The following is a 14,520-nucleotide window of genomic DNA, read 5'->3' as shown; positions in this document are numbered from 1 at the left end:
TGTGGCCCTTCTCCCTTTACTTGCATGTATCACATTTTCAATAACTCCCCTGGAAGACAACTGTATATAGCAGAGATAGGGTAATGGGAGAGGGGGGAAAGGGCAGAGGGTCAAAGATAGGATAAAAAAACAGATATATATGTATACATTGTATGAAAGTAGGAATGGAATATTATTGATGATAACATGCTTGATTAAGTCACTATGCAGTTTGTCCTAGATGGGAAACTACATTTAGTATGTTGTGATGATGATGCTCAGGGAATGAGTGTTAGGTAATATAAAAAAAAAAAAAGTTATCACATTGTATGGGATGATGCCATTACTCAATGGTTAGCCCTTTGCATGGGAAATTGGATGCCATATGGCCGGCCACAGTTTGAATCCTGGACCTGGCAGCCTGGAAAACACTCCAGGTGCATGTGCATGCATGCTCCAAATCCTGATGAGATGGAGAAAGGCAGGAAAAAAGAAGATTGTGGCACAACCATGCCCCGTTGGGGCATGCCTGCCCCCACTTGGTTAGCAAATGTGCCCTCTGGCAACTAAAGTCATCATATTGTACTTCAACGTCTGATTCTTGTTCTTATTTATTTTTCTAAGAGACTAGGAGTTCCTTGGACCCAGGAACTATGTCTGAAACATCTTTATCATTCATCTCCATCAAATCTCTCAGTACTTTGCTTGGAAACCTACTCAGAACACTCAAAAAAAAAAAAAATTGGGAAGGTGAGTGGGTATATTTTTCTGAACAAGTTCCTGGAAATATATGTAATCTGTAAGGAAGTCACAACAAAGAGTCATATTCTGGAAGAGTTTGCAATTAATCTACTCAAAAGTGTCCATTTACCTACGGCTTAGAGTAGCAAATGAAGTCCAGTTGGGAAGCAAGCTTAGCTTTTTTTGGCAACAGCATAAGCTACTCCCCTACCTAGAGAGCCTTCCATCTGATCTCTACTCAGAATTCTGGACTACAGTGTAGGTTTTTTTGCTGCTGCTCCTGTACACACATGCCCTTTCCTGCAATGAATTTACCATCCATGAAACCCTCGTCATCATGTGGTACTCTTTGGCCTGCTCTAGCTTACCCCAGTAATCTCTGTGAGGTGAAGGTGGAGTGGTGGGGTTGATTTGTTTCATTTTTGCTAGAAGGTGTGTATACTTGCCAGAGAGAGACAGAGCAAGAAGAGGAGAAAGCAATCCCCATGGAGAATGTTCAAATTGCAATTCCTTTTCCTCCATCTCTCCTTTCGGGATATTGGGTGCCCATGCAAGTGCACCCAGCATGTTTCTCAGCTGCTAGGTCTGGGACTTAAATACTGCAGTTGACCATGTGGGATTAGGCTGCCTTAACCACTAGGTGACAGTGCTGGGCTAAGGGTAGGGTTGTTTTATTTTGTTTTCTACATGTTTTTATCGAAGTTGCTTCATTAAAAAATTTTTGTATACCCCCCTCTCTTTTTTCTTTTTTTAACATTTTCTTTCTTAAGGGACAGAGACAGAGAAGCACCCTCAACAGGGTCTCACACTGTAACCCCCGCTCCCCTATCCCACAGAGTCTTTATGGCCAGCTAGGAATATGGGTACATGTATCTGGCCTGTATAGGTCAATTGGGGAACCAAACCTACAGTCTTCTATATGGGCCCACATCACTTGAACAGTACGTTACTGCTGAGCCACTGAGCTGGCCTAATGAATGCTTTTCTGTGCTTGTAAAAGCAAAATGCTGGAACAGCAGATGGCATAATGATCATGGCACCTGACTCTCACATGGCCAACTGCAGTTCGAGTCCCAGACCTGGCAGCTTGAAACTCATGTCAGGTATGTGTGCATACAAACCTAAAATCCCAAGAGGAGAATGGAGAAAAAGGGATTGCAGTGTGGCCATCTTCTCCTAGTCAGGGGGTGGTGGTGGGGGGTGTGATTTCTCATTTTCTATCTCTGTCTCTCTGGCTAGTGCATGTACACTATAGCAAAAAATCTCCCTCCAAAAAAAAAAAGAAAAACAAAATGTCCTATAAACATAGTCAATTGATCTTTTATTTTTTATTTTGCTATAGGGCACATGCACTCGCCAGAAAGACAGAGAGAGACAGAGAGATAGAAAGTGAGAAATCACCCCCCTAGGGGGGATGGCCATGCCACAATCCCTTCTCCTCCATTCTCCTCTCGGGATCTTGAGCATGCACGCACACGTACCCAGCATGAGTTTAAGCCACCTGGTCCAAGGCTCAAACCACGGTCGACTTCATGGGAGTCCAGCGACATAGCCACTATGCTAACTGCTGGTCCCAATTTATCTTTGACAAAAGCGTAAAGCCAATACAATGGAACAGGTAGTCTTCTCAACAAATGGTGCTGGAACAACTGGACAATAACATGTGTTAAAAAAAAAAAAAAAGGAATCCTGGCCCAGACCTTAGACTCTAGACCTTATCTCCTTCACAAAAATGAACTAAAAATGGATCATAGACCCAAATGTAAAATATAAAACTATATAACAAAAGAAAATCTAGTTAGCTTTGAGTGCAGAGATGATTTTTAAGAAGTAATTAATTTATTTCTTCTATGAGAGAGACAGTGACAGAGTGACAGATAGGCATCCCCAACAGAGTAGAGTCCTCACTGCACAATCCATCTCAGGTTTTAGTTGGCCCAATCACAGGCACACACACTGTGCTCAGAAAAGGCAACTTGAACATTTTTTTAAAGAATCATTTTATAGTATTTATTATTATTATTTTTTAATTTGATGAGAGGGAGAAAGAAAAAGAGAGGGAGAGGGAGAAAGCAAGCCACCAGGTCTAGGACTCAAACCGTGGTCAGCCATGTGGGAGTCTAGCACCTTAACCACCATGCCACCTTCTGGCTCTGCGAACATTTCCTTTAGTCTTTTTTTTTTTTTTTTTTTTTTTTTTGCCAGAAGCCAGAGAGACAAAGAGAGTATCTCCTCCAATGGGGCATTGTCATACTTCAATTTTTCATCTCCATTTCTCTATCCCATTAGAATTTGGGGCATGCACACACATGTGCCCAGTGTGTTTTTAAGCTGCTGGGGCTGGGATTAAACTCATAGCTGGTCATGTGAGATCTGGCTCCCAGTGCAGTGTTAACTGCTGTGCTCTGGGGGAAAGTCCATCCTTCTGACTTTTTGAGATGATTTATCACACCAACTCTCAAATATTCTGTGCTACATACACCACAAGGAGGACTCCATTATTGGTGTTCATTGTGGATTAAGCAGAAATAACATCAACTATGGCCTTCCAGGAGAAACAGATTTGTGAAAAGTAGCTAGCTTTCTATATTATAATCTTGCACTAAAAATGGGGATACTCTTAGAAGACATTATGTTGAGACCAGCAGTTAGCGTAATGGCTATGTTGCTGGACTCCCACGTAGTTGACCGCGGTTTGCATCCCAGACCCGGTGGCTTAAACTCATGCTGGGCGCATGTGCGTGTGTGCCCAAGATCTCGAGAGGAGAACGGAGGAGAAGGGATTGCGGCGTGGCCATGCCCCCAGGGGGTGATTTCTCTCTTTCTGTTTCTGTCTCTCTCTGCCTGTCTGGCGAGCACATGCTCCCTATAGCAAAAACCTCTCCAAAAAAAAAAAAAAAAAGAAGACATTATGTTTGCAAATTTTTCTTAAAGGAAAGATACCCTGTACACAGTTTAAAAAAAAAATCTTTAAAATTCTTTTGGCGACATAAAACAAGCAGATAGTTAATTTTTAATGTAAAATCTAAGCATACAAAATGCAAATAAAAAAAAAAGACAATACCATTTGGCATAACGCTACTTATGAGTAAAACAAAACAAGCTTAACACTTGATTCATTTATATTCAGAGTTAAAACCTGGAATTGATTTTATAAGTGGGCTGCCTGCAGGCTGTGAAAATATTGGAAGACTATAGGTTGGGAAATTAAAGTAATTCCCTGATTATCTGGAAGTAATGACGGGATGGTTTATTAACACGGAAATTATCTGAATTGGGGGTTAGTTTCAGAAACGGTAGTTTAGATGAGGTCACTAAACCTCACTTGGCAGCCTAAGAAGGACAAATAAAAGAGCATGTGAGGGTTTCTTATAAAATTCTTATCAGAAATAGGTTAAAATTCTTTGTTATTTTCCACTTCCTTTATGAAATACCTTTGCTAAGATCTGAATTATGGTAAAAATGACTACTGTTGGCTTGGAAAACAGAAATAGATCATTCTTTTTTCTGAGCTTGGATAGTTTTACGTTTTTAGGATTCGTAAATCAAAGGATAAAAAAAATAATTAAGAAACACCCAAAATGTAGATGTCCCTTAACATGAAAGATTTACCTAAGCCCTTCATCATCTATGTGTTTCTAGTATCTTTAGCACTTTGTAAATATCACAGAAAATCAAGCCTTATTTACACTGGTACTTTCAATTATATTTCCCATCTGTTTGGACACAACTATTTAAAAAATTGCTCAGAGGGCCCAGCAGTTAGTGTAATGGCTATGTTGCTGGACTCCCACGTAGTTGACCGCGGTTTGCGTCCCGGACCCGGTGGCTTAAAACACGCCTGGCGCGTGTGCGTGTGTGCCCAAGATCCCGAGAGGAGAATGGAGGAGAAGGAATTGTGGCGTGGCCATCCCCCCTGGGGGGTGATTTCTCACTTTCTGTCTTTCTGTCTCTGTCTGGCGAGCGCACGTGCCCTATAGCAAAAACCTCTCAAAAAAAAAAATTGCTCAGAAATGAAGATGAATTTAATGTCTTTTGATAATGAGATTTAAAATTTTTCCATTAGTATAATTACACTGTGGGCAAAAACCTTCACAGAGATATTTGTTCATCAGCTACTGAGTGAAAAAGGGAAACGGTGTTTTCTGGGACCTGGTGAAGTAAGAGTTCTTAAATCATGAGAATAGCTGAATAAGGAGGTATAAATGTGAGCATGGGCTCTCTTGCTAAGCCTAATCAAGTAAAAGAATCTATCCTTTTCATTGTTAGGATATTTATTGGGAAGCAGCATGAACCAGGAGTCAAGGAGTATGAATTTGAATGTTGGTTCCGCTGTATACGAGTTGGTGATGTTAACCTCTCTGTGCCTCAGTGTTCTCATCTTTAAAATGTGGGAGGGCTGGCCCCATAGTGCAATGGTAAAGCTCTGTGTGCTGTGAGACAGATTCTACATGTCTGAGCACAGTTCAAGTCCCAGGCTCGGTAGCTAGAAAACATGCCGGACACATATGTACATATATCCCAAATCCTAGCAGGATGGAAAATGGGAGAAAAAGGATTGTGGTGTGATCAAGGCCCAATTGAGGGTGCTTTCTCTCTCTCTCTTTTTTTCTTTTTCTCTGGCAAGTGCCCTCTGGGAATAAATGATGATGATGATGATGATGATGATGATGATGATAAAACAAAATGGAGGAAAACAGTATTTTATAGTGTGGGAGTGAGGATTAAAACAGTATCTATGAATCACCTAGAATAAGGTGGCCCTGTGGTATAGTGGTTAGGTGCTACGTGTGCTCTGCACGGGGAGCTGGATCCCAAATTGCCCACCAGAGTTTAAGCACCAGCCTTGGAAGCTTGGGAAACATGCTGGGAATGTGTGCCTGGGGTCTTCACAGGATGGAGAAATGGAAAGAAGAGAGAGCAGCATTGCCATACCCCTTTGGAGGGTGCACATTCCCTCTCTCTTTCTGGAGTGTACATGCACCTTTTGGCAATAAAAACAAAACAAGACCAAAAAACCCACTTACAATAAATCCTGGAACACAGTCAGCACTATAAAAGTGCTCATTAAAAATATATATATATATTGGGCCAGCAGGTGGCATGGAGGTTAAGTCAGCTAGCTGGATCCCACATGGCCGATTGCATGGTTTGTGTCCCAGACCTGGCAACTTGAAAATATACCAGCCACACATGTGTGCACGTCCAAAATCCTGAAAGGAGAATGGAGAAGAAGGGACTACAGCATGGGGGGTAGGGGAGATTTCTCACTTTCCCTCTCTGTGTCTCTCTGGTGGGCACATGTGCCCTAGAGCAAAACAAACCAATGAAAAGTATCAACTAAATACCTTTGCGAAATTGCATCTTAGAAACTTCAATTTTGTTTAGAATATATATGTCTAGTTTAAAGTGCTCACATTAGAAACTGAAAAAAAATCCAGCTTTCAAGCATTTATTTCATATTTTAAGATTAAAATGTATTTCTATGTCAACTTCTTTATACAGTCAGTAATCTATGTCTGCATACTTACAAAATCTAGCTCTTCAGATGTATTTTGTATTTTCAGTGTTTAATCTTTTCGCTAAAACCTGTCTGAACAAATAGCTTTCATTTGAAAATAAAAGTGGCTTTTAAAATTCAACTTATGTTAACATTCTGTCATTCGAGTTTAAGACCACAAAGCAGGGTTGTGGCCATCAAACTAGTTCTTTTAACATAGCTATGTCACCTAAATTAAAAACTATGTCAGCAAGTGGCAGCTTTAATTACCAGTGTGCTCAGTCACCACCACTTTGCTTGACAGCTTTACTATTCATAAAAGAAAAAGGATCAGATGGGGTGTGACACAGCTCTCCACCGCAACAGGGACGTGAAGGGGGAGGAGAAGGAGGCACTAGTGAATTATGCTACAACTGCCTTGTGTGGAATTTAAGTCAGTATTAGCAGGAAAGGAGTTAGAGCAGTTGGGAGCTTCTGGGATGGACAGAGTAACTGGAAAGACTCCTTGGGATGGGAGAAAAGAACACAGATTCAAGACCTTTTCCATTGTATTTGTCTATTTCAACCAACAAGATCAAATATTCAGATCATTATAGAAATGCATGAATATGGTAAAAATGCAACATAAAATCTCTACTCAAACATATTAAGCTACAGAACAAGTAGTTTAGCCAATTCTATTTTTAAATAATTACTTATTTAATTTTATTTATCATTACCATTTTTCAGTTTGTTACACAGCACATTTGCTCACCAGAGAGAGAAAAAAAGGGAAAGTCAGGAAGCAAGTTGCCAGGTCTGGGATAGAACCATGGTTGGCCATGTTGGAGTCCAGCGCCTTAACTACCACACCATCTGCTGCCCCCCTCTTTTTTTTAACCTGTGAAAATGACGCTTTAAGCTCTGCAAAAGTAGGGTCTGCATCATAGTTGTAGCCTACTGGCTCAATGACAACTGAATTAACTAGCTAACTTAGTAAATGTTTTAATTATGTTCTCCTATGAATGGAGCTGCTGGAATTGGCATTACTGTAAAAAAAAAAAAATCAGGGCATGATTTAATCATTTTCTTAAAACTAAAAGAATTTTTCTTATTGTTTGAAGGTGTATGCACTCGGCACTCATCAGTGAGAGAAACAGAGGGAGAGGAAGTCAGCAATCCCCAGTGGGCTTGGTCATACTGCAACCCCTTCTCCATTTTTCCATTTTCTCAGGATTTTGGGTATGCACACACATGTACCTGGCATGTATTATAAGCTGCTAGGGTCGGGTTTTGAACTGTGGTTGGCTATGTGGGATTAAGCTCCATTCACAGCTACGGGACCAGCCCAAGACGAGAAGAATTAAAACAAAACAAAACAAAAACTTATTTATTTAATTTTACTTATTTATTAATATTGTTCACTTTGACCAGAGAGAAAACAAACTGCTAGGTCTGGGACTCAAACCGTGGTCAGCCATGTGGGAGTCTAGTGCCTTAACCACCAACTATTTGCCAGTCCAGGAGAATTTTTTTTCAATGAACGAAGGCAACAGCTGTGGCCAAGGCTCTCTCACGCTGACTTTCAAATATTATTCTTCCTTCCTTTCTTTTTTTTTTTTGATAGGTTTTTTGCTATAGGGCACGTTTGTGCATCAGAAAGACAGAAGTAAACAGAGACAGAAAGCAAGAAATTCCCCCCCCCGGGGGGCGGGGGGATGGCCACACCGCAATCCCTTCTCCTCCATTCTCCTTTTGGGATCTTGGGCATGCACAGATGCCCAGCATGCAAGCCACCAGGTTCAGGACTTGAACTGTGGTTGACTACATGGGAGTCCAGTGACATGACCACTATGCCATCTGCTGGTCCTCAAATATTATAATTTCAAGAGAATACCACTCAGGCTGGTAGTGAAACAAAAACTACTTGATGTCATTTTAAAAATAAATGCTTCATATGTAATCTGGCAACTTTTCATATTTTTCCTTATTATTCTTCCCTCACCCCACCTAAACCATCCCCTTTCCTTTCTACATTATTAGAGATAGAGCAACATATATAGCGAAGTTTCTGCCCTCACGGAGACTACATTCTAATGGACAAGAGGAAGACAACATAAATGTAAACAAATAATGAAATATATGATTTCCACTGGGAACACGTAGAAAATAAAATGAATGTTGAGATAGAGAGTGACCAAGTGGTAAAAGAGGGAGATGGGAAACACTTTGGGTAACAAAGGTTGGGAAGGCCTCAATAAGGAGGTCATTCGATTAATGTCTGAATAAAGAGAAGGAGGAGGACAGTAGGTGGTGCAGAGGTTAAGGCAGCTGGATCCCACATGGCCAACTCTCAGGTTTAAGTCCCTGGCCTGGTGGCTTGAAAGACATGCCAGGTGCATGTGCATGCATATGCAAGATCTGGAGAGGAGAATGGGGGAGAAAGGATTATGATGTAACCATACCCCTCTCCCCAGAAGGTGCTTTCTCACTTTCCCTCTCTCTTGCTCTCTCTCTCTCTGGTTGCACCCTATAGCAATATAATACAAAACAATAGAAGGAGTCAGTAATGTAAACATCTAGGGGGAAAAGAACATTCCAGATAGTGGAAATTTGTACGAAGAAATTCATAAGCCCTCATTTCTCCTCTTCAAATTTTATCTTTTAGAGTAAGATCAAATAACCTTTCTCTGCAAGCCAAGTCCCAGTTTTTCTATAACCCAGTTTTTCTATAACTTCCCTTACCCCTAGTTCCCAGCATTATACCTAGCATGTAGGAGGTCCTTAACAAAAGAGGAATAGTTGTGTGTGACCTCTGTGAACTATACCTGCTCTATTAAGCTCTAAACTGTCAACCACAGCCATCTGTGGCCTGAGAAACAAACAGAAACTTCTAGAAATCACAGAAAGAAACCACTGACCTCAAAATAGGAGGCTTGCTCCTAATACTGCTTACACAGTCTTTTACTCATTTAACTTTGGTCTTGCCACTTAGTGACTTACTTACCATGGCCAGGGTACTCAAAAGAGTCTGCTTCATCAGGGGTATCGAGTTCATCCACATTGATATCGATTTCATCTGGACTGTCCAGGTTGTCATCAGAGAGGATAGACCCTTCACTTTGGTCTAGAGAAAGATTGATATTCGGAGCTGTGAGCTTGATTCGTCGAGAATGTGTACCATTAAGGTCCAGAGAATTAGGGGGTTCTAAAGAAGAAAAAGGAATAACAATAGCAAGTATTAGAATACACACGTGGTTGCCAGGACTGGGTTTAGAACTCCAACAAAAAACATTTAAAAAGACATACTACTTTGTTTTATTTAGAGAAGGTCTCACTATGTTGTGATCTTTCTGCTCCAGCTTCCCAAGTAGCTGGGACTAAAGGTGAGCACTACCACACCCCACTCAACATTCAAGGTGAGCAGGGAGTCAATGCTGGGCTTCTCATGTGGCCTCAGCCTGCCAAGTAGCAGTGTCAACCTGCACATACTACCTGACACTTGCCCTCTTTAGCAAAGGTGGGTCTGATCAAAATTCTTATATGGGATTTGGACCCCTTCTTGACAGAAGGCCTTAGTACCATCTCCCCCCAGCCCTATAAGCCTTGGTCATGAGGAAACAAGAAGTGTAATTGCTAAATTTGTAGAAAACTAGTTTTTAGAACTTCTCTGTTCAATTTTTGAGAAGTTGGCACTGCTATACTATTCAATTAGATTTTATGGGGCCTATTGCATAAGAAAAAGTTAAGCTTACCTGTATTTTCTAATAGTTCAGGCCTACTTTGCTCCTATGGACTGGAGGTTAAGAATTTTGTTATATTTATAGAATTCCCCAAATACTTCTCTTTGGGTCCTGACCACTCTAGTCATGATCTTCGGGACTTTCCTATGGGTGGCCTGCCTTTCTGGTTTTTTGTTTGTTTGTTAAATAAAAGCTGACACAGCCTCTCAGGTTATATAGTCTTTGAATCTTCTTTGAACCACCAAGCAGTCACTACCTCTTTTACCAGGATCACTTAACATTAATTCCTATTACATAAGTAATAATCTTTTAAATAAGTAATTATTTTAGTTTTGCTATAGGGTGCATGTGTTCACCAAGCAGAGAGAGAAAGAGAGAAAGAGAGAAAGCACACCTCTCTAAGGAGAATGACCATGCCTCAGTCCTTTCTCTTCTGCTCTCCTTTAGGGATTTTGGGTACACATGTTTTTCAAGTCACCAAGTCTGGGACTCAAATCACACAGTTGGCCATGTGGGATCTAGCCACCTTAACCTCCACCCACCAGACTGACTCCATGATAATCTTATACTAAGGGTGGGAAGTAGCTCCCTCTTTCTCATCTCAGCATGTAAACTGAGGCCCATGTGACTTTTATTTCATAGGTTAAGAGCTGGAGAAGTCGTTTTTAACCACGTTTATTCCAGCTAAACAAAGGAAGAGGAATAACCTAATGTGATACAGGACAGGTTATTCCTAATGTGATTCAGGACACATTACAGGAATTCTGTGCCTAGAAACAGTTCTAGGCACAGAATTCCTGAAACCTTTGAATTTCCTGAGTGACAGGGGCATCTTTCGTAACTCCTAGCACACCCCCTTTTGATCACAACTGACTTCATGCTAACAAGGTAGCTTAACATGGGTCCCCTAGATAATTTCAGGACTGGGCTGGTCATCAGAGAGACCAAGTGATTAGAAGGCTGCAACTTTCCGTCCCATTTACTGACCTACAGGAAGGAAGTAAGGGGCTGGAGATCGGTCTCTGTAAAAACTCTTGAACGGAGTCAGCTGCAGGGGCATGAGGATGGTGCTACTGCTTGGGAGGCTGTAGCCCCATGAGAGGGTTGTGTTCAGATCCTGGTCAACGTGAACACACCAGGTGCAGTTGTGCATGCCTGTGAATTGTGCATCCTTGCTAATTGGGAGGCTGGGGCAGGAGGATTATGAGCTATTGGAAGTGCCTATTTCCGTTTCTCTCACCTCCCTTCCTGCCCACAATGAAGGAAAAAGAGAAAAAAACAAAAACACCTCTTGAACAACGAGATTTGATGCGCTACTAGGTTGGTGAAGACATTGAGGAACTGGGAGGGCAGCATGCCTGGTGAGGGCATGGAAGCTTGTCATCCCTATCTCCAGGTCTTGCCCAATGTGCCTCATCATCTGCCTATTCAGCTGTTCCTTTATATTATCCTCTGTAATAAGCCAGTAAATGTATAAAATGTGAGTTGTCCTAGCAAATTATTATTTTCCTGCAAGTTAATTTCATTCCCAATAAAGAGTGAGTGTGTATGCACTCAAGAGAAAAAGAAAGAAAGAGAGAGAAGCATCATTGACAGGGTCTTGTCATGCCACCAGCATCTCAGGATTGGGGCAAGAGTGTGTACTTGGTAAATTCCAGGTTGACTGAGCTTGAGATCAACCCCCAATCAGTCATTTGGCTTCTACTAAAGTCCAGTACACTATGGACTGCACCACCCAAGCTGGACCCTATCTAACTATTGGCCTTGAGAATGGAGTGTGTGAGAACCCTGATTAATAGCTAATTAGTTGGAAGCACAGGTCATCTCGGACCTGGCAGCTTGAAAAACATGCCGAGTGCATGTGCATGTATGCCTAATTCTGAGAGGAGAATGGGGGAAGAGGGCTAGAGGTATGGTTGTTTACCCTTGAGGGTGATTTCTTTCTCTCTCTCCCCTCTATCCATCCCCTACCCAACAAGCACATGCACCCTATAGCAAATTACTAAAACAAATAAAGAAATAAAAGGAAAACAGAAGCATAGGTCATAATCTACGATTTGTGATTAGTATCTGAAGTGGTGGCAGTCTATGGGACTGATTCTTAAGTTGTATGTTCTGGCACAATCTTCAGGTAAACAGGGTTAGAACTGAACTAAATTATAGGACATCCTATAATTGTTTGCTTGGTTTCTGGGGAAAACAAACAAACAAACAAAAATACAAACTCTAGACATCTAGTCACAAAAGTGTTCTGTGTAAGATGTAGAAGAAAAAGTTCTGTGTGAGAATAGAGAGGAGAAAACTGTTTGTCGTTTTCACCTAAAGACAAAAATAACAAGATTCACTGGCATGAAGTATTTTGATGGCCATCTGGTATACCCTGCCGTTCTAGAATTCTAACTCTGGTGGAGTCCTAAGGAAATTGGCTCAGTTCCTTTGTTATTAAGGTTTTTCCTTTTTGTATAGAATATCATCCAAATTGTGTTCCGTGTAGTGTTTTACGTATTACTTGAAAAAAAAAATTCTATTGATTAATAAGTTTAAAAAAACACTGGGTTCCTATTAGATCATTGGAAAAAGTCATGACATACTTTTCTATGCAAAAATGTGTCATAATTTTTCCAATGACCCAATATATTACAGGAACTCTCGGAGTAATTTTCTTCCTTTTTTTTTTGGTAATGGAGATGCTCTATATATGGCTACTGAGCATGTGAAATGAGGTTAGTGCAATTGAAGAATAGAATTTTCCAAATTTATTTATGGGCCAGCCCCATAGCTCAGTGGTTAAGTGCTATGCATTAATTTGGGAGCCAGATCCCACATAGTGGACTTCGAATCCTGGCTGTGGGGGCTTGAGGAGCACAGTGAGCAGATGTGCCTAAAATCCTCACAGGACGAAGAAATAGAAGAAGGACTGTAGTGGGTTTTCTCTCTCTCTTTGGTAAGTGCACATGCCCTCTGATGACGGTGATGTTGATGATGATGATAATAACAATGATGATAATTAATAATAAAATTTAATTTAAATAGCCACATGTGGCCAGCCTCTAACATATAGGAACCATAGCTTCAGTGCCTTTATTATTCAAAAGTGTACTGTGGGGCCAGCAGGTGGCATGCTGGTTAAAGCACTGGACTCCCACATGGCTGACTATGGTTTGAGTCCTGGATCTGGTGGCTTGCTTTCCCACTTTACTCTTTTTCTCTTTCTCTATTTTTTCCCAAAGCAAATAATAATAATAATAATAAAAGAATAAATAAACTTAATTAAGATATTCTAAAAAAAAAAGTACATTGTGAACCTTGATGAGTGGGAATAGACAAATAGTGGTAATAGTGATTACCAAACTAATCTGGCCATAGAACATTTAAAAATAATTATGTCACATAACTAATATGTCGAAGAACGTACTTTAAATACTAGGGTAGAAAATGAATTAATCAACTCCCCTTTCCTATCTCATTCTAGGTTTGCCTGAGATTCAGAATTTTGATATGATCCTTGAGTTGGCGCCTTGTGGGGGAGTGACCCAAGTACAAAGAGAGTTATGTAGGGTATGAGTACTGAGCATTCCTATTTCTATTGAAAACATGGTCACCGCTACAGGTAAATTTGGACATGAGTCAGCATTTGGCATTATGATCTACAATAGCCAAGCATCACAGGAACTGAAAACATCTGCAGACAAGGCCCTAGCCCAGGTGATAAAATGTGAGCATCACCAGGGATCATCAATATTCAAGTCAGCTCTGAAATTAACCAAATTGAGCCTAACACCTTCCTTTCACACATTTTTTTTCCTCTTCATTTTTATCACTGAAATCACAAGTAGAATGCACAGGAAATGGTCTTTTCACTGAATAATGGAGTTGTCTGGAGGTAGAATACCACGAAAGGAAAAGAACAGATGCTCCGCTCACCAGGCCTCATGTCTGCAGCACTGGGGCTCATCATTCCCTCCTCAAAGGGGATGTCCATTCCTACATCCTCTGACAGGAGTCTGAAAAAGGCAAAGCAAAGAGTGTAAAAACCTGTGTGAATGTTATTTTCTTTGAAAAGGACATTTTCTACTCTCTTGAAATCAACCAAGTATGTGTGCTGACTCCATCTTAAGTGGTCCAAAATTAGAAAAAAGACTTCCTGCAGTTACAGTGAAAGAGAACCATGAAAACCAATTCCATGGAATTGTGTTCACAGCCGCTGCCAGGTTCTCCAACGCCAGCGCCGCCTCTAGCTCGCCAAGCTCCAGCCGAAGAAGGGAGTAAGTGAGGAGGTCTCTTTACCATGGTTTGTACAAAGGAGACAGCCTGCAAATACACCGGTGGAAAAGCACCCAGGAAGCAACTGGCTACAAAAGCCACTCGCAAGAGTGCGCCCTCTACTGGAGGGGTGAAGAAACCTCATCATTACAGGCCGGGTACTGTGGCACTCCGTGAAATTAGACGTTATCAGAAGTCCACTGAACTTCTGATTCTCAAACTTCCTTTCCAGCGTCTGGTGCGAGAAATTGCTCAGGATTTCAAAACAGATCTGCGCTTCCAGAGCGCAGCTATTGGTGCTTTGCAGGAGGCAAG

At 41.1% G+C, this 14,520-nt stretch overlaps 1 protein-coding gene across 3 annotated transcripts in view; it reads right to left on the bottom strand.

Moving 5' to 3' along the window:
- PRUNE2 (prune homolog 2 with BCH domain) overlaps nt 1-14,520 on the bottom strand; it is a 132,237-nt gene that overhangs the window by 43,037 nt on the left and 74,680 nt on the right. For all 3 annotated transcript variants that reach the window (XM_027770680.1, XM_027770681.1, XM_027770682.1), the window contains exons 4-5: nt 13,867-13,946; nt 9,207-9,407 (exon numbers count right to left, since the gene is read on the bottom strand). In XM_027770680.1, the coding sequence (XP_027626481.1) occupies nt 9,207-9,407; nt 13,867-13,946 (281 nt within the window). The remainder of the gene's footprint in view (nt 1-9,206; nt 9,408-13,866; nt 13,947-14,520) is intronic.

This window comes from Tupaia chinensis, unplaced genomic scaffold (assembly GCF_000334495.1).
Source record: "Tupaia chinensis unplaced genomic scaffold, TupChi_1.0 Scaffold000147_1, whole genome shotgun sequence".
Classification (NCBI taxonomy): Eukaryota; Metazoa; Chordata; class Mammalia; order Scandentia; family Tupaiidae; genus Tupaia; species Tupaia belangeri.
The sequence above is the reverse complement of the archived record's forward strand: the minus strand, read 5'-3'. Positions and strand labels throughout refer to the sequence as shown.